Here is a 20,018-nt window from a genome sequence, read left to right on the forward strand (position 1 = left end):
TACCTCATCTATTCATTGAATCTCTTGGCTCCCACCCCTTTTTACCATAAAAAGATAATGAAAATATAAGAAAAACTAAATTTATTTATATTAAATGACATTATTTATACCACGCTCTTCAATTAATTTTGATTCTCCCAAAAAAAAATGATTTGATTTGCCAATAATCTATGTTTTTTTTCCTATGAAATGAAACATGCAATGAAAAATATTGGGATAAAAAAAAAAATTAAAGAAAAAGCGAGTATTAATTATACCGTTAGGAATCTCACTTATTTTCCCTTCATCACGTGACACGCGCGTGATCTCACTCTACATTTGAATTCGGACGCGAGCCATTTCCTCAAATCCACTTGAATCCAAAACCCTCAACGTCCACATTTCAAAATCCACATTTTCAAATCACAAACTCTTTCGTTCCTTTCTCTTCAAACTCTCTCTTCTTCTTCTTCTTCTTCTCTCGCATCTTAATCATCAAATCCACTTTCATTTCAAACCCTAACCCTAACCAGCTTCTTCAACCAATCACAGATCGAAGAAGATCAAACGCAGTTTTGATTTCTTCGTCCAAAAAATGGAACACACGGAAATGAACGGTGGTAAGAATGCAGATTCAACACAATGTGTTCGTGTTGCGGTGAATATTCGGCCTCTTATTACCGCAGAGCTTCTTCATGGATGTACCAATTGCATCACCGTTCCTCCTGGTGAACCTCAGGTTCGTTTCGTAATTCTTATTTATTAGCTCTAAAAGTTGTTTTTTCAATTAATTCTTCAACTCACATTGTTTAATTTTAGGTTTTAGTTTATGAAATTTTCAATTTGTATTTCTTTTGTAAAATTGACGTTAAAAGATGTAATTAATTATTCAATTGATATGAATTATTGTTTAAGTATTGGATTTAGTATTTTAGTATATGATAATCTGAATCTGTAACCGTGTGTGAAATTGATGCTTAAAGCTGTAATTAATTGTTCAATTTTGTAAGAATCATTGTTTAAGTGTTGGATTTAATTGTTCAATTTTTATGCAGCAATTTTTAAGTTTTGATTTTAGTTCATGAAATTTTGAATCTGTAATAGAGGGCCAATTTGTCGCTTAAAGCTGTAGTTAATTGTTCATATCCTTGGAAGCATTGTTTAAGTGTTCGATTTAGTGTGTGAAATTGAATCTGTGATAGTGTGCGAAATTGATTTGTTGATATTGTTTTTGGCTGATTTTTAGGTACAAATTGGGACACATGCGTTTACCTATGATTTTGTATATGGTGGCACCGGATCGCCGTCGTCTGCGATATATAATGACTGTGTGGCTCCGCTGGTTGATGCGTTGTTTCATGGATACAATGCAACAGTTCTTGCTTATGGGCAGGTATAGTTTAACTGGTTTTGATTTTGATCATGATGATTGAGACAATTTTATTTTAGATGCTTTCGTTTTCTTATGAAATTGGTCTAAATTTCCGTTTTTTTCTTAGACGGGATCCGGCAAGACATATACAATGGGCACTAATTATACTGGAGAAGAAAGTGCTGGTGGAATTATACCCAACGTGATGAGGACCATATTCAAGAGGGTTCAGGATTTGAAAGAAGAGTCTAATGAGTTTTTGATTCGTGTATCTTTTATTGAGGTAAAAATTCTGTTTAGTTTATTGTTTAGTGAATTTTTTTGGTGATTGATTGAGATTAGTCATTTTAAAATTTCTTTTTTTAAAAAAATGACAGATTTTTAAGGAAGAGGTGTTTGATCTGCTTGATCCTAATGCATCTAAAGGAGAATCCGTATGTAATGCAAAGTTTGCTGCCCCTGCTAGAGTTCCAATACAGATTAGGGAGACGTTAAGTGGGGGAATAACCCTGGCTGGTGTGACAGAGCCTGAAGTCAAGACAAAAGAAGAAATGTCGTCTTATCTCTCTCGCGGTTCCATGTCACGTGCCACTGGGAGTACAAACATGAACAGTCAATCAAGGTAAACCACTGTAAATGAAACTTAAGTTGGATACCGTAAAAGCCACATATTTAATTATATAGTTTGATTTGACGTAATGGCTCTAAATTCTAATATACAGTGCATATTCGTTAATTAATGTTGACGACTAATAGTTTTAATCCTTCCAGCTCAGCTGGGAAATTAATCTACAGAATAGTGCTAGCAACTCTCATTCTAACACACGCTTTCTAACACCAACTCTCTTATTTAGTGAAATTTATGAATCCCACCGCTTTATGTGGGATCCATTCCAGAAGTGGTGTGACCCCCATGTATTTCACCCAGTCAGAGAGTGATTGTTAGAAGGATTGTGTTAAAATGAGTGTTGGTAGCATTACTCCTTCTAAGCTATAATATGATGACTCTGTGGTTCCTGTGTTTGATCCAGTCGTTCACATGCAATATTCACCATCACAATGGAGCAAAAGAACGGCGATGATGTCTTATGTGCGAAGCTACATTTAGTTGATCTTGCTGGTTCTGAACGAGCAAAACGAACTGGTGCGGATGGAATGCGACTGAAAGAAGGTATTCTGATAGTTTGTGATACAATATATTTATCTTATTTGCAATTGAACAATTAGAGAAAATTTTTCTTAGTTTATCATACTTGTTACAATAGAATTTTGAAAATTGAGTTGGATCATGACCTCTCTATCAGCTCAGTCTCACGAATGTTTTATGTTATTTTTTTCAAAAGTTATTTGACTGTAATTTGATTTTTCATGTTTAAGGAATTCATATCAACAAGGGACTACTGACTCTTGGAAATGTAATAAGTGCATTGGGAGATGAAAGAAGGCGAAAAGAAGGAGGCCATGTACCGTATCGAGATAGCAAGTTAACACGCCTTTTGCAGGTTTACATCGTATTTGTTTAAGAAATACTTTAATATACTTATTTTAACTGCTCTGCATTTTCTATCATATGATATAACGATACTTTTATTCTACTTGGTGAAACAATGTAGCAAAAAATATCTGAACAAAAAATCTTAGCCTAATTATTTGTCATGTTTTGTTGGGAAGGGAGTGTGACTCTACTGTAGGTCTGCATGATATTTGTTTAAGCAATTTTTATGCACTTACCTTCAAAAAGTCTGTATCTTGTATCATATTATTAATATATAATGATTCTACCCTAAGTGGTGGAATAGTTTAAGATATAATATCTGGACAGAAATGAACATTCATGATCTAAAAGTCATGTTTTGCTGGGGACTGGAGTGAAAATTTCTTCTTGTTTGACAATTTTGACTGTCAGTTAGAATTTATATTTGAACACCTAAATCCAAACTTGAAAGCAAATGTTAATGAAGAATGTGATGACAAAGTTATAATTTCTTCTTATCATGTTTGCTATTGACATGCTACTGGTTAATTAATACGTAGGATTCTCTTGGAGGGAACAGCAAAACGGTGATGATAGGTACACTGTTATACCCAACAAATGACAATGGATTCTTAAATTTTTTATACCTTTTAAATATTGCGTGTCTCATTTAATCTGTTTGAAATGCCACAGCATGTGTTAGTCCTGCAGACACCAATGCTGAAGAGACGTTAAATACGTTAAAATATGCAAATCGTGCGCGGAACATACAGAACAAAGCAATCGTAAGTGCTTTTATGTTAGTGTTCTTTATAATTTTGATGTAGTTTTTGTTTGCTTCTGGACAGGGTCGTTTATGTTTCTTATATTTGATATTTGATGAATTTCACTTTTATTGTTTTAGATTAATCGCGATCCAATAGGCGCCCAACAACAAAGATTGCAAAGTCGTATTGACCAATTGGAGGCTGAACTTCTGTGTTTTAAAGGTGTTGGTGGTGTACCGTTTGAAGAAATTCAGGTACATCATTCTGTTAGGTAGTGTGTGAAGTTGCTCCCTCATTTACCAGTCATATGTTTCTGATGTCCTTTGCTCATCCTGCCCAGATCCTCAAACACAAGGTATCCTTACTTGAAGCAAGCAATGCACAGCTGCAACACGAGCTTCACGCCCGTGGACAAATTTGTGAGAGTTTAAAAGAACGTGCTTGTGATGCTCAGGTGTTTAGTCAATCCTTAGTGTTCTCTGTTTTGGTGAAATGTTGGGAGTCTTGCAAATATCATAGCGTTTTTTGACTTCAAGTTGTTGGGTCTGACTCAAAGTATCGAATGTTTTAGGTTGAAAAGGACCAACTGATCATGAAAATAGAAGCACTTCGAAATGGTAGATCATGGGATGAGATTGACTCCAACTCAAACCAGGTTTGAATACATCAGTTCATTTCCTTTTTTTTTCAAATGAAAAATGTTAGTGGAGGAGTTGAATCGACAACCACTTATCTCTCTAATTCCTGTGATCCTCCCCCGAAACCACCTCATCACTCCTTACATAAAATCTTTCTAATGCATGGTGAGTATTTTTTTAACGAAATAGTATGTCACTAACTTGCGATCTGATCTTGCTTTTAGGATTGTGACCTGGTGAAGTCTTATGTTTCAAAGATCCATGATTTGGAAGGCGAGTTGCTGCGTTTGAAAAATCTGAATGTGAAATCAAGCAATTTCGTTGACTGGGTTGATTCAGATGATCTTGGACTCCAGTCAAAGACTGGTTTATTCGGAGATGGAAATGAGTATTCTTCTGACTGTGATGTCAAACCTGTGGACATAACAGGTAACATTTACTGCATCATAATAATAATACTTGCCCATCAACTTTTTTAGATGACAAATTGATTTTTCAAGTTCAGGCATAACACACTATTTATTTAGGCTTCTCCATAGCCAGATATTTTGAGTTGTTATTGAATCCTAAATATCAACTAGATATTTTTTGAACATTGCGCAAATTTTATGCAGATGTGGAACCAGTGGAAATTCATGAAAAGGAGTTAGAACACTCTTCTGCACAACAAAAGTTGGACAGGGAGCTCAAGGAATTGGACAAAAAACTTGAACAGAAGGAGGTATAAGTTACTGTGTCCAGATGTCTAGTTTTAAATTCAACAAAGACACGGAATCATTTTGGTTTTCTAACATCTTGTTAAAAAACAATGCAAATTCACAATTTTTTTTACATGCTTGGTATTTCATATTTTATATTATCGATTCTAGAACATATTTGAACTGTGATTTTTTATTTGTTGAAGGCTGAAATGAAGCTGGTTAATAATGCTTCAGTTCTCAAGCAACATTATGAAAAGAAACTTAATGAGTTGGAACATGAGAAGAAATTTTTGCAGGTAATCAATATATGCGAAAAGTTTTTTGTGGAATTATTATTATTATTATTATTATTACTGTGTTAACTCAAATCCCTTTTTTGAATCATTGGTAGAGAGAAATTGAAGAACTCAAATCCACCTCTGGAGATAGCACTCACAAATTAAAGGAAGAATATCTTCAAAAGTTGAATGCACTTGAATCACAGGTGAATTATTATTTATAATGTTTTTAACTCTTAATTAGTGGCTACTCGAATCCGTTAATTATTTATTTACTTTCCAGGTCTCTGAGCTGAAGAAGAAACAAGATGCTCAGGCTCATCTTTTGAGGCAAAAACAGAAAGGTGATGAGGCTGCAAAGAGACTGCAGGATGAGATCCAAAGAATTAAATCTCAAAAGGTGCAATTTTCCTGTTAATGGAACATGTATTTATAGTTTGAAAAGTTCATATTCTTCTTTTTTTGCTTTTATGCTCTTCATTGATAGTTCATTTTTATTAGGTTCAATTGCAACATAAGATTAAGCAGGAGTCTGAACAATTTAGGTTATGGAAAGCTTCACGTGAAAAGGAAGTTCTCCAGGTAAATGTAGTAAGGATGAGTTTTCTTGAACTTTTTAATAGAAAATATATATAATAGGTTATCTGTTCTTGATAATTAGAGATGATTCTAGTTTCTAAATACTGTATTTCGCTGCTGAAAATTTTTGTCAACAAATTGTTAACCTACTAATGAATCATGGTATAATCTCCAGCTTAAAAAAGAAGGGAGGAAGAATGAATATGAGAGGCATAAGCTGTTAGCGTTGAATCAGAGAACAAAGATGGTACGTGCATTTTCAAATCAACTGTTGTTGTGGTCAAGGTTGCGGGGACATTCCCACTATTAATTTGTTTCATATTAGGTGTTGCAAAGGAAGACAGAAGAAGCATCCTTGGCTACAAAAAGGCTAAAAGAACTTTTGGAATCTCGAAAGGCTTCCTCACGTGAAACTGGTTAGGAGATTTATCAAGCCGTGCATCTTTCCCTATTTAGTGAGCATTTTACCAATAAGCCTAATTTTTATTTCGTATTCAGGTATCAGTGGGAATGGTCCAGGAATTCAGGTGCTAAGTTTGTGAATTTTGATCAGTGCTCTATGTTGCTATATATTATTATGTTTGTGATTTCTTGGGGGGTTTCGGTTTCCTCTACTTGACATGTAATTTTTCTATTTTAAAGGCTTTGATGCAGACAATAGAGCACGAACTTGAAGTCACTGTCCGAGTACATGAAGTACGTTCGGAGTATCAACGTCAAATGGAAGTGTATGTGTTATTATTATTATTATTATTTTTTAGATTCTTCATCCGAGACTTTTAGATACCTGAATAGGCTCCCTGATCAAATTTTTAAAGCATATTGTTGAATAATTTGGTAAAGGCTGATTTCTGAAATCTGGATCTTTTAGTATCCTCTAAGATTAACTTATGACAACTTTGTGTCAATTTCACTGTTTAAATTGAAATGAATTAGGACCTGAGTGATACTTAATAAAGTCAATTTTATAATTCATTATTTGGATTTATTTGCTATGCTATATATTCTCGATTACTGATCCGAACTTAAAATATGAGAAAGCATTATCTGATTTACTTACTATGTTTGGCTTAGATGTATTAATAATATCCACCAGTGTGAGTTTTCGAAAAATAATTGTTCCCGCGATTGTAGTTTACCAGCAAATGCCAGAATTCTGTGGTTGATTTTGTATTTTTGCAACGAAAACAGAAAACTAAGTGCCAAGTTAAAATGGCTACGGACCACTGATGATATACTTATAGTCATTTAATTTTTACTATTCATTTCAGGAGGGCTGAAATGGCTAAGGAGAGTGCCAGGTTGAAAGAAGAAGCAGAGATGATGAAGCTAAACAATACAAGGTGATAAGAACCATAGTTATCGAATTCATAAATTATTGTCGAACAATACTATATGTTTGACTGATTGCTATCGTATGTGATAGAATAGAGAATCTTAAAATATCTTGTTATCTTGTAAATTAAGTGTATCTTATATTTTCTCTTGTAATTAGTTTCTCCTAAGAGTATGTTATCTTATTTACATACATATCACACTTTTTTTCTTATTTAATTCAGATTAGAGGTCTGGCATATCACACTTTTTTTCTTATTTAATTCAGATTAGAGGTCTGGTATTAATATAAATAAATAAGGTTATAAATTTTTCTTTTGTCAAAACAGTTTTATTGTAAATATTATGCCTTCTGTATTTTTCCTTTTTTTCTATCTGTAACTAAAACACTAACCCTTATAACTTCAATTTAGCAGTGATGTATCAATGTCTCCGGCTGCAAGAAGTTCAAGGATTTTTGCCCTTGAAAATATGCTTGCCACTTCTTCTACAACACTAGTGTCTATGGCATCTCAGTTATCAGAGGCAGAAGAGCGGGAACGGGTTTTCAGTGGCAAGGGACGCTGGAATCAAGTCCGGTCCCTCGCTGATGCCAAAAATTTAATGAACTTTTTGTTCAATCTAGCTTCTTCCTCTAGGTAGAGCTAATCTTCATGTCTGTTTTACGTAGTTGATTAAAGTTTAACCAATATGGTTTAAAAAGTTGTTAAATTTTTTATATTCTGTTGAGAAGTAACACCTATCAAGTCTTAAGTAGTTCATAAGTTATCTAGCGATTTAACTGGATTTTCTGTCTGCTTTTTTATTTCAGGTGTTCTTTGCGAGAAAAAGAATTTATCTGCAGAGATAAGGACATGGAAATATTTGATCTAAAGCAAAAAATAGTTAGTCTAATACGTTCACTTGAACAGTTGAAAAGGCAGAGAGATGGACTTGATCATCAATTGAAGTTGATGGTTAGTATATTTGACTTTGAGATGCCATATGCTGTCCCCTTTTTAACATTCGGAAATTTTGCAATGCAACCTTGACTTTACTGATGTTCTGAGATAAACTTATCTCCTTTCCAAATTTAAGTAACAAATTTTCATACGCCATTAATGTCTCACTGTCCATACAAATTTTACAACTTTTTATTTTAATTTTGCAGAGGTCAGAATCCATGCGAGATTCAGGATATTATGTTGGAGGACATCCTTATGACTTACGGAAGCTGGTAGGTCTTACCAAGAAATATTCCATTCCATCATTATTTACGTTTTTATTTTGTGGCTTTTATTGATTCATTGGTTATCAAATAGGAAAATCGGCGATCTACCATTTTATTCGAGGATATGGAAATATCAGATGCTGAATCAGATGAGTATGGTGTAGATGCAACTGATGATGAATGGGTAATGTCTGCAAAATTGCACGGCAGGAAAAGAAAATCTAAAGGCGGCGAACATTCAAACTTGGAAAAAAATCATTCAAATACAAGTTCAGATGATGCCAAAACTATTTCAACAGAAGCACCAGATGGACCACCTGTAAAAACTGCATCAGATGTTTGCTGCTCTTGTAGCAAATCCTCTTCTTGCAAAACATCGAAATGCGCTTGCAGAGCTATGGGAATTGGTTGTGGAAGTTCATGCGGTTGCCGGGAAACAAAGTGTGCAAACAGAGAAGGAGGGACTGTAAATGATCCCGGTAGCGACGAAGCAGATAAAAACCGCCTTCTAGCAACTCAAGGTGCTGAGTTGCTTCAGGGTGCATTGGTTGGGCCTGCTGAAGCTAACACTGATCATGGGCCAAGAAAAGCTCTCTCTGACATTGGAAATACACTGGTTTGTCCCTCTTTTTCATTTTCAATGTCTAGTATTTATACATTACTGAATCTTTAATTTTTTGTCATTCATTGCATTCTAGTGAAATGCATGTGATTCGAATTGCTAGTGATTGAAATTAAAATGGAATTTCTTCCTTGGCTGACACCGACACTTTAGCTCAAAGATGTTTGACACATGTTGGTTGGTATCTCTCAACTGATATGGCATCATTGAATCACTTTCATTTTTTATCAAGTATTATTGGTTTCTACGTGGCATTTGTTGTATTTAATGTTCGTGTCTGTGTGAGTGTTTCATGTTGCTGCTGTGATAACGACCATTTCCTATTTATTCTTTTCCAGACTAAATCAAATGCCATGAAGGGTAACCAGAGAAAGAAATGGCGGAAATCCTCAATAGTTCTTGTTACAGAACCGCCTCCATCTTCATCACAGCCAGGTAATTCAGATGCCCCCAAGAAAGAGAAGAATAACAATAGTGAAGCAAATATATATGAGGATATACCACAGAAAACGCATCCTCCTAAATTTGAAAATGCTTCACTTCCCCCAAAGCCAGAGATTAATTATATTGACACAAAAATCCCTTTGAAAATACCACGGGCCATGCAAAAGCAAGGGTTTTCAAATACTATCCTTCCATTGGGAGACAAGAATGCTAATAAGCAAGATGAGTCAATAAAAAAGGAGCCTGAAGTTGATGCTACAATTCCAATTCGTCCAAAAAGAACACTTGAGAAAGAGAACAATGGGCTTTGAATTAATTGTACTCAAGATTTTATGACGGTTGCCGTTGCCATATTCTTATGGTGAATCTATTGAAGAGACTTGTTTGGGTGACTAGAAGTTTGTATATCAATTCAACTGTTTTGGTTGTATTTTGAAGTCCCTGGTAATAATTATAAGTCCAAGTAGTGAAGTTGAATGGTCAAGATGAGAAAATTTGAATTCTTCTCATAGTCGGTAGAATTAGTTGAGAATGAAAGACCTATGCAATTGATAGGCTACTATTTTCTTTATTATGTGATTGTCACGGCCTAGAGATCAACGTGAGTTGAATTCGTACATATGTATGTGCATCCATTTAATTGCTCTGATTATACTATGTTTCTAATTTTTAAGTATTTGCACTACATTATTAAATCAATTTCATTTTTTATGGTTTAGATAATTGATCCCTTGTTATTTTAGGTTTCTCGCAAATGTTTTAAAATTTATTTTATGTTACATCAAATTGAAGTTGATCCTTTCCATTATGTGTGCAACATTGTTAGTTTTTCTTACTTGGCAGCCATCTCTAGTGACCATCCCCCACTCCGTCAATCCCACGTGTCCAAATCCTACCATGCTGCATGGCCTAACAGGTTCAGACACTAACGTGTCAAAATCCCCTCTTTATTCAAATTTCTAGACATATAAAAATGGAGTTTTAACATTTTTTAAATCACATGACAAATAAGATGATATAGAATGATCCAAATTTTTTTTTTAATTTAAACTTCATTAATCAAATTATAAATATAAATAAGTTTAAATTGAAGTTTTATAAGGGTTTTATTGTAATTTTACTTGTGTTGATCGTTCCAAATCATTAAATCATATATTAGATCGTTTAAAACATGTCTCAACATTATATTGGTAGACCGTAAAATAGGGGAATAGTTATGTGAACTAGTTAAAATAGGAGAACAAAGTTATAATTATAAAACATTGGTTATGTCTATCTAATACTCACAAAACATTTTTTTTTTGTCAAGTAGTCTAACGGCTTGAAAAATTCAGCTTGAAGGTTAATAAATGGGGTGTTCGGGGTTCGAACCCCAGCCAACCCCTACATATAACATGCATTATCCTTATTAAGTGAGCTACGCTCACAAGGACCTCGCAAAACATATTTATTACAGGGTTTAAATATACTTTTTCGTTGAAATGGTACCCGGTATGTGTAATAAATAAGTACAAGAGTGAGTTCAGAAAGCTCTAGAGTGAATGAATTATCCACGATGCACCATGAAGAGTTCAGAAGGTCCCACCTCCTCTTATTTGACATCACCAGTCATTGCCATAGGAAAGTGAGAAATGACAAAATTTAGCTATGTTCATGCTTCTCTTGATAAAGTGATGAGACATGGCCATGAAATCTTTAGGAGACATATTTAGCAGTTATCTAAGGACTAAAGTGTCCTACCCCGTCTTTACATTACAATCTGGAGGTCCACCTTCCACGTCAATTTTTGTTTAATGAAATTTCGTTATATACTATATAAGATAAGATTTGATTCATGAATATATATAGAGACAGGGAGATAGCTTTTATTAGTACAATATAATTAATAAATATGATTTGAGAATACAAAACCTTGTGGATGTACTCTATCCTTCAAATACTTGTCAGTTTTCTAACGAAATGATCATTAATTTTTTGGACCTTATACATCATTGCTGAATTGTACATAAAAGGGAGTAATAACATATCACATGGTCAATATTAGTTCCACCATTGCTGCTCTGAAATGAATGGAACGTCTAATAATTAGCCGGTGTTGAGTATATTTGAATGAGTATATAATAAAATTTTATATTGTCAATGCATACTTTTGAACGTATAATTATTAAATTAAATAAAAAATAAACATAATACTTTAGATATATCGGATGAAAAAGAAGTAACTCAACTTTAAAAGTTTGATCAAGTTGTAAAATGAAAATAAATATAATTTTCTCTGTAAATAAACTTAGACCTTGAAAGGTTTCTATGTTAGACCGAGAAACAATTCTTTCATCTTAAATTTGTTCATAAAAAATATATATAAGTAGCCCAAATAATAAAATGTATTAAGTGGTATTTCAATCACAAAGCAAGTTGCCCATACCACATGGCACATGTGAATTTGTTGGCACATTAGGTCCTAAAACACCAATCATTCATTAGACAAAATAAAAGAAAGAAAAAGAGTTGTCGATGTCTTTTTCATAATGAACGATTGATTGGGGAAGAAATTGATTAAATATATATTGAGGCAAAAAATAAACATTATAGTATAATAGTTTTGTCTAAGTAGAAAATTTGTGGACCTTGTGTCATAGGTTCTTGAGACGGATATGTATTAGTTAGTACCAGAAGTTAATTATTTATTTTTTACCTGTTTTTGGAAGTTTGGATGTGGATGAGGAATTTAAAATCAGCCATGAATTTTTGTGGATGGGATGGATGTGTCTTTGGATGATTGATTTGGCCAATGTGGATTTGCCACTTGATTGACTCTAAATAACATAACATAACATCTTAAGACAAACAAAAATCTTAGACCAATGACTAGGGACCGTCTTTGTTACGTTGCGACCAAATCCCACATTTTCCATCGATTTCAATTTTTTCCTCCCATACACTTGGACATGCTAATCAGGGGCATCTTCAAAAAGTAGCCTCTTCAATTTAAAACTTCATTTTCTTCTTTTTAACCGGTGTCTTAAGGATATCGAGTAGCATGATGACTCGTAAATAAATGAGTATATAATATTAAAAGAGAAATTATTTTAAAATGATTGCTTAAATAGAATATCTCATATCAAAAAACTTGAATGATGTATCTATATATATATATAACAAAATCTCTAACAATAGTTTTCTTCTTAAATTACTAAGGACAATTATGTATCTATGTCAATGCATCTATTCTATAATATAAAGAAGATACATGAATTTGAGTTCATTTTTTACTTTCAATTATACTTTTTAACATTATTGTTTAAATAAAATCAATAAGTATTTTACTATTGTCTCTGAAAGAACCAAACAGAGTACCTTAAATTATGAAGTTAAACTCCTGCAATGATCTAGCACCTCAAGTGTGTAGAGTAGGACCCACTTGTTTTTATATATAATTTTTTTTACTATTGATTAAAATAAAATTAATTTTAATATTAATAATTTTTTTCTCAAGGAATCTTTTAGATATTTTTACGTAAAGTATACACTATTTTGTGATTGTTTAAAATTAGGAAAATGGATTCCATATTTCTTTCTCTTCTATTTTTTTTTTGAGGGAATTTCTTTCTCTTCTATTAAAAATGATATTTTTCACAAGCTAATGAAAAAAAAATTAAAATTGTCAGCATAATTTTTTTCTTTTAAAAGATCAATATATAGAAACATAAATTAAACTTTAAAAAAAATCGTTTTCTTTATAATAATCTTAAACAAACGGTCCAAAGTCTACATTTTTGTCCTTATGGGCAGAGCTTGATTCACCAAAGAAATATAATAATTTCGAAATGCCAAAAGGGTAAATGTATTTACAAGATTATAAAATGCATCCATATTTTTCAATTTTTACGCACAATGAAGATGTATATATGTATTTTTTTTGGTGAAAGAATTAAAGTTTGGCCTGTCTGAAGTTGAACCAAAACTAAAGTTATACTAGTATTATTAAGAAGTCAACATTAGAAAAACCAAACATTAGCATGAATCAGATCATAAATAATAGATGACCAAAACCATAAGATTTAAACTCTAACCAAGTGGGCAAAATTAAAAAAAGAATGTTCCTTGAACCACACATCTACGCAAACATTACAAATTACAATACAATATTAGTGAAATTCATCAAATTCACTTTCTCCAGCAGCCATGTAGCACCACATCTATGACTTTGATCGAACCTGGATTTCTTGCTGTTACATCAGGACGTTGTAACAGTTAAAGATTGTCTGATCTTGATCAATGGTTCAGATCATTAAATTGTGTTATAATATGGATCGTCTGATTTGATATCAATGGCCGTGATTAATTACAGCATGAAACTTTGTGTTTTTGTACAACACCAAATCCAGATCCGACTTTGATCCTACCATATACTCTTTACCTTCACCAACATTTTCTAGAACCCGCTTTGGATCCTACGCAATCCGTTAATATTTATAGACAATAAAAAAGTCGTGACCGAGTTTCAGAACTGACTTTGTCTTTATAAAATTTTAATAATTGATGTCATTTCGTCTATCTAAAAAAACACGTATGTAAGATAATTTTAAATTTTTTAACAATGTCTTATCGAAATTGATTCTCAAACAAATTTCCATTATTCTTAGAACAAAAAGTGGCATTTCAGTTTCAGCAGAAAAAAAAACAGCATTTCATTTCGTGGAACTTGTTACACCTTACTTCAGTTGTCGTGTTATTCTCCATAATCTACGTGGCAATTCATCATTGTTCCTTCCAACCTTTGTTTATGCCAACTGACCTTATCATTGGAACACCTCAGGTTATATCCAACGGTTCTCCTAACCTCCACTTGTTTCTCATAACAATCCAACGGTATCTGCAATACGTATACAAATTGCATTGCAAACTCTCTTTCATTCTCTCTTCTTCATCTTATTCACTTTATACAAACCTTCTTAAGTTCTAATTGGATTATATTTTTAGAAACTTTCTCAGGTTTTTTTGTACTTTTTAAGGTACACACAATTGTTATTCTATGTTCTTTGTTTTTGTTTTTGTTTTATTTCTTGAAATAGAAGTTTATGAATTGTTGAATTTTATTCAAAATTTATTGCTTTTATGACATATTTTATCATTTTAGCTTCTGGGTTTGATTCAGTTCAACTTGTTTTTATCTGATTTGTGAAAAAAATAATTAAAGATTTGTTTTTTTATTTTTGGTGTGTAAATTGAAGCTTTTTGTTGATAAATTGTTAGCTTAAGATGTGATTTGGTTACCTTGGTAGGTGAGGATTTTTGTTTGTGTTGGCTATTTTAAGGTTTGGTTTTTGTTTGCCTATTTTAAGGTTGTTCTTTATTTTTTCCTTAATTATGTTTTTGTATTGATCATGTGTCAAATTGGGTTTTTAGTTCTCTGAATTGTGGTTGTGTTGAAAATGAGTGTCTATGTTCAATGTACTTAGAACTAATGTTTTGGGTTTGGTTTTGGGTGTATATACATTCAATGTATATTGCACAATTTTCAGGACATGTGTGTTTGATAAGATTTTGTTTTGGTCTCTTTTTTATGAAAAGCTATAAAACTCATTTCTACTACCTTTTTGTGCTCTAGTTCAAGTTTATCACCAAACTTTTCTGATTTTAATCTTCAAAACAAAACAACCCCTTTTTGTCGAGGTGCAGCATCGAAAAGTTCAATTTCCTGATTTTCTGTCTTCAACATTGTTTTTTCACTTTAATTGAGTTTGTGTTGATTCATTGTTACTAACTTTTGTTCTTCTTAATAGGTAAAGTTTTCAAGAATAAATGTCGGTGGCGTTCACCAATCTCTCATGGTGGTTATGGAGTGGAAAACATCAAGAACCAAGAATCTCCTCAAAAGGGACATCAATAAATTCTTCAACAGATTTGAACATGTTGGAATCTGAGGTAATGAGATTTCCTTTGGTGCAAGCAAACATAGGATCATCATCAAAAAAGGTGAAGAGAAAATGGAATAGTAGGGAAGAGAGGAGGAAAGTAGATAGGGAATATGATGTTGTTCTTGTTCCATCTGATGGTGGATGTGTTTCTGGTTCTGAATCTGATGATTCTGATTGGTCAATTGGATGGTTGGAACCTCATGGACCTGGTTTTCCAAGTGATGATGAAACTGATAATAGTTTTGCAGTGTTGGTTCCTTGTTATGGAAGAGATTATGGTAGAATTGAAGAGGATACTAAAAGCAACTTACTCAATGGTGTTGGACATTTTTTAGATAGTTATTCTGATGGTAAGTGTATTTTATTTATTTTTATCAACATCTTTTAGAGTTAACTTTCTGCTTTTTGTCAACTTTAATGAATCATTATAATATGAATGCTTGAATTGGAGTACATACTCAAGTTGGTCCTTGTAATTGTCGAGTTCTATCAACCTAGTCCTCCACATTGTCAATATTTACAAAATGATCCATGAAATTGCATAATGTTGGTTAAGTTGGTCTCTGTCTGAATTCGTTATTAATTCAACATGATATTACTAATTTAGTGTCATTCTAGGCCCTATAAATACCAACAGAGGGATGGAATTGGATTAAATTTTTGTAATTTCAGGGTTCCATTTAGAATATCAATAATGTGAGGGACTAGATTGATACAATCCTACAATTTTAGTGACCAATTTGAGCATTTTCTCGCTTGAATTGGGTTGAATTGTTGTTGAAAATATCGAGCTTATTAAAATGTTTGCTGTGTCTCAGTTTTTGTTTGGGTTTGTGCATATAGTACTCTGTTCTCAAAACATAGTTTAAGCTTTATCTTTTTAAAAAATGTAGGGAAAATTGCACTCACCTCCACTCCATTGAATATGCTTATAGCACACACTTATAAGAATATGATAGCGGTTAATTTGTTAGGGAAAGAGGAAATTTGTTAGCAGCAGGAGGATCGAACTTTGAACCACTTTCATAATACGTTTTTAACGTCCCAAACCATACCATTACGCCACACTTTCAGGAATACACACTACTCATCTGTTTTTCAAACGAGCACTTATCAGCCTTATTTATGTAGGAAATCACACTCACCTCCCCTCAATTATATTTAAATGACACACATGTCCCTCTGCTTTTTAGAAGCTATGTATGATCGAGGAGTGATCCGTGTCTTTAACATAATTGAGGGGGTGTATGCGTCATTTAAGCATACCTCAGGGATGTAAGTTAAATTTCCCCCTAAAATTCATAGCATGATAGCCTGCTGCACTCTTTAGTCTTGAAAGATAGGCGGTATCAGCTGCATAGCATGTCTTTCTGCATCAAATGAAAACTAATATGAATTTGAAAATCTTGCTGCATTGGACTTTAAGCTTTGTGCATATGTTAGTTATGTGGCATTTCAGATTTTTTTTTCTTCTTATGGTGGCTAGAGCCTAGAAGTGTCACATTTATGCCTTTTATTTTTGGTTGTTGCAGAAAGCAAGAAATATGTGGAAAACTGGCTATCTTCTATTCGAAATACCTGACACACTAATCCTCATCATTTTGATCCTGTATCTTCATGACAAAATCCTCTGATCTTAAGCCAGCAAATAATTTGTATATTGTAAATAGTGTAAAAAAAAAAAAGAGCACTGGTATGTGATGTGATGTCTAATATGATTGGTAAACTTCTTGGATAATAATTGAAACCTATGAGGAGAAGACATTGTCAAGAATAAAGCAATTGTGGTAGTGATTTTGCATTGAAAATGATGTGTAGCTTCTGTTCTTTTCTTGCTTTGAGTGAGAATCACAACAATGTGGTGAAATTGGGAGCAAGAGAAACATGTTTGAAGTGTGGTGGTGACTTTGTAGTTTGAAATTTGTTGATGTAAATATCAATGTAGATATGAGAATTGATTGAATGCTCAATCAGTGTTCTCGAATTTGTACATAAATTTTGTATAATAATATAAGTTTATTTTGTATATATGTCTATATGTGTTCTTTGAGTTTGCATAAATGTATGCCCTATTATATACTTATATGTTACTCCCTAGCATAAAAATAATATCCCAACAATTAACTCATAAAAATGATAAGAACAAACATATGAGTATTCATAAAGACTATAAATCTATAAGCAAGGTTGTTTTGTTAGCAATACACTATCCAACACAAACATTAGAGGCAAGGTAAAGGTTGAAGTGGAAAAAGAGAATAGGTATTCCAAAAAACAAGAATAAAATTATATGAAAAAAGACGGATTAAAACTAAAACTTTATGAGAGTAAACAAAATTGTGAAAAATGTAGATTAGTAAAAGTATATCTAAATTGATAGATAACATATGTCATGTGGCCGTATGACTTCTAATATGGCTGCCCCTGCCACATTTGCCCACTTGTTTACATGCACACAAGTGGACAAGTCATCACTTAATAAAAATATACATGATGTCTCTAATTTATGAGATAAATTTCTTCTATGGTCAATCTTCTGAGTTACATTCATAGATACACATATACTTAAAAAGATATTTCCCATATAGGTATCTTCGAAGAAAAAAAAAAGAAGGGTGAAAAAGTGAGTTTGTATTGTGAAAATTTAATAAAGATGTATAAGATTCAATTTAAGATATGAATCGGTAAAATTATTTTTTGACTAACCAATTCAAAACTATGTTTTTGGTGGATAAAGGTAACGAGAGAGAAAGGAGATTCAATCAATCAACATTTTGAAGGTAACTATGTTTTGAGTTCTTTTATTGATATCCTAATATATGAATAACAATAAAATATGATTTATACAAAAACTTCTCATTTTCAGGATGAGATACACCACGATGTCACTGATGGTGGGTATGACCAACAACATATACCAGAGTAGCATATACCAGACCAGGATAACATTGCAGCAGCGACAGTCCCAACGACGTTACCTTTGCAGCCTCCCTTTCCTGGAGGACCGGAAGATACATCTCTGCTGCACTCTTATGCCAACCATGTGATAAAATATGTCATAAAAGCAATAAATTTTGTATAAAGACTTTTATAAGAAAAGAGATTTTTGGATATTTCTTTATTTTGCTTGTTTATGTATCGTACGAATTATTTTATAATATTATACTGTATATTTGGTTTGATTTGTATGGCTTATAGTTAAAGGAAGCTGACCCCCTTACATCAAACCTTTTAGGTACCAAAGAAGAATCCCAAAATTGTTGGTGTTTGACTCGTTGAAGTGTGTACGGGGCAAATTTAGATTTTACAAATAAAGAAAACTCTTATAAAAAAATTTGTTGTATTATTTACTTTATTTAAATTTATCAACTTCAAATATCATTTGGTGAGATAGGTAATTCTATTTTATTTATTAAAAAAAGAGAGATAGACATAACTTCAATTTTATATATAATGAATATTTTTAAATAATGTTTTGGATCAATATCTGAGGCGTTATAATATGATATTAAACATAACAAGAAAAACATATTAGCAAGACAAACATTTTAAGAGAAACATAAACACTGAGCATTTTATAATATTTGCTAACATGAAGAAGTATTTTTGATAAATAAATTAGCAAGTTAAGTATTTATGTTTTTCTTGTTATAAAAACAAACTCTTAATGTTTTGACAAATAAAAACTAAGTATTGAATCCTTCCATTTACATAGGTTACCTGCCAGCAAGGACCAAACTGACCAAACAAAAAATCTCCCAAAGTGAGGTAATATTTCTAACAAAATCTCTCCAACTTTTGAGCACTTCAAAGGACCCAACACCTTACACCTATGCATGTGGCGAAGTATCCTCCTCTCCATGTGTACTCCTTAAAATCAAAAGGGCATTTTGGTCAACACCTTTTTCTTTTCACCATAATTTCATTAATCATCAAGTTAATCAAAAACAAATCTCTTCTTTGATCAGAATTTTTTTTGTGACATTTTTTAATTTGTTTGTCACATTGAATTGACATTGTAATTGGTTTCACTCATCTGTGTTTTTTTGTCAAGGGTTTGCCTCAATGGGATGAATGTGTATGATTGAGACCTAAGATAAAAATTAAAAATGTTGCAACGGGCAGCAAGTAATGCATATTCATGGTGGTGGGCCAGCCACATTAGGACAAAGCAATCAAAATGGTTGGATCAATGTCTCCAAGGTATGTTTCATAGTATATATGTTATATAATTGTTCCTCATATTATGAATCTGGATTATTTTTTCCAACATCATTATTTCCATCAAAACATGTATATTTTGCTGGCCATTTGGTGATTTAAGAATGACCAACATTCTCATTTCCTCAACTAAATTATCTGAAAAATGTGAAAATTTGTTGATCCATTCAAAGATGGCAAACAATTTACATGCATGAAAATTATTCATTTCCTTCTAGATAGAAAGTGTTAGTATTCGACAACGACACATATAATTACATTAAACCACTTCGACTTTCTTATATTATTATCAATGTCTTCATGCCAATATCAGCGTCATGTCTTGTGTTCGTGTCGGTGCTTCATAGAATTTTATCAGTTTCATTGCATAGTGTTTTATGAATGTCGTGTACAGTGTCCATGTTTCTTATAGTTGAAGTTATCATCTGCACCATTGCCTTTTAACTCATTGGTAAATGGCATTCAAACTAAACAGAT

The 20,018-nt window shown here is 32.6% G+C and overlaps 2 protein-coding genes across 5 annotated transcripts; both read left to right on the forward strand.

The window, feature by feature from the left end:
• The first annotated feature begins 343 nt into the window (after positions 1 to 343).
• LOC11442321 (kinesin-like protein KIN-4C) lies at positions 344 to 10,098 on the forward strand. 2 transcript variants are annotated; one of them, XM_024784129.2, is made up of 27 exons: positions 344 to 718; positions 1,226 to 1,372; positions 1,479 to 1,634; positions 1,729 to 1,973; positions 2,383 to 2,522; positions 2,729 to 2,853; positions 3,386 to 3,422; positions 3,519 to 3,610; positions 3,730 to 3,846; positions 3,933 to 4,046; positions 4,164 to 4,247; positions 4,455 to 4,659; positions 4,845 to 4,951; positions 5,135 to 5,227; positions 5,323 to 5,415; positions 5,493 to 5,609; positions 5,711 to 5,791; positions 5,964 to 6,035; positions 6,114 to 6,204; positions 6,287 to 6,315; positions 6,431 to 6,516; positions 7,060 to 7,131; positions 7,537 to 7,761; positions 7,935 to 8,079; positions 8,274 to 8,339; positions 8,425 to 8,949; positions 9,294 to 10,098. In XM_024784129.2, the coding sequence occupies exons 1-27, from the start codon at positions 575 to 577 to the stop codon at positions 9,708 to 9,710; spliced, it is 3,825 nt and encodes a 1,274-aa protein (XP_024639897.1). In that variant the 5' UTR covers positions 344 to 574; the 3' UTR covers positions 9,711 to 10,098. The 2 variants fall into 2 exon arrangements, with proteins under 2 accessions (XP_024639897.1, XP_003615299.1); XM_003615251.4 differs by having other exon boundaries at positions 7,540 to 7,761.
• Positions 10,099 to 14,067: 3,969 nt separating this feature from the next.
• LOC11442322 (uncharacterized) lies at positions 14,068 to 17,348 on the forward strand. 3 transcript variants are annotated; one of them, XM_003615252.4, is made up of 3 exons: positions 14,068 to 14,271; positions 15,186 to 15,670; positions 16,853 to 17,348. In XM_003615252.4, the coding sequence occupies exons 2-3, from the start codon at positions 15,205 to 15,207 to the stop codon at positions 16,900 to 16,902; spliced, it is 516 nt and encodes a 171-aa protein (XP_003615300.1). In that variant the 5' UTR covers positions 14,068 to 14,271; positions 15,186 to 15,204; the 3' UTR covers positions 16,903 to 17,348. The 3 variants fall into 3 exon arrangements, with proteins under 3 accessions (XP_003615300.1, XP_024640848.1, XP_024640849.1); XM_024785080.2 differs by lacking the exon at positions 14,068 to 14,271 and adding an exon at positions 14,278 to 14,414; XM_024785081.2 differs by lacking the exon at positions 14,068 to 14,271 and adding an exon at positions 14,758 to 15,075.
• The last annotated feature ends 2,670 nt before the right edge of the window (positions 17,349 to 20,018 follow it).

This window comes from Medicago truncatula, chromosome 5, assembly GCF_003473485.1.
Source record: "Medicago truncatula cultivar Jemalong A17 chromosome 5, MtrunA17r5.0-ANR, whole genome shotgun sequence".
In the NCBI taxonomy this organism is placed as follows: Eukaryota; Viridiplantae; Streptophyta; class Magnoliopsida; order Fabales; family Fabaceae; genus Medicago; species Medicago truncatula.

Coding starts and splice junctions, on each gene's coding strand:
- LOC11442321 (XM_024784129.2), top strand. CDS start 575: ATGGAACACACGGAAATGAACGGTGGTAAGAATGCAGATTCAACACAA. Junction 2,523..2,728: donor TGGAATGCGACTGAAAGAAG/GTATTCTGATAG, acceptor TTCATGTTTAAG/GAATTCATATCAACAAGGGA. Junction 7,132..7,536: donor ATGAAGCTAAACAATACAAG/GTGATAAGAACC, acceptor ACTTCAATTTAG/CAGTGATGTATCAATGTCTC.
- LOC11442322 (XM_003615252.4), top strand. CDS start 15,205: ATGTCGGTGGCGTTCACCAATCTCTCATGGTGGTTATGGAGTGGAAAA. Junction 15,671..16,852: donor TTTAGATAGTTATTCTGATG/GTAAGTGTATTT, acceptor TGGTTGTTGCAG/AAAGCAAGAAATATGTGGAA.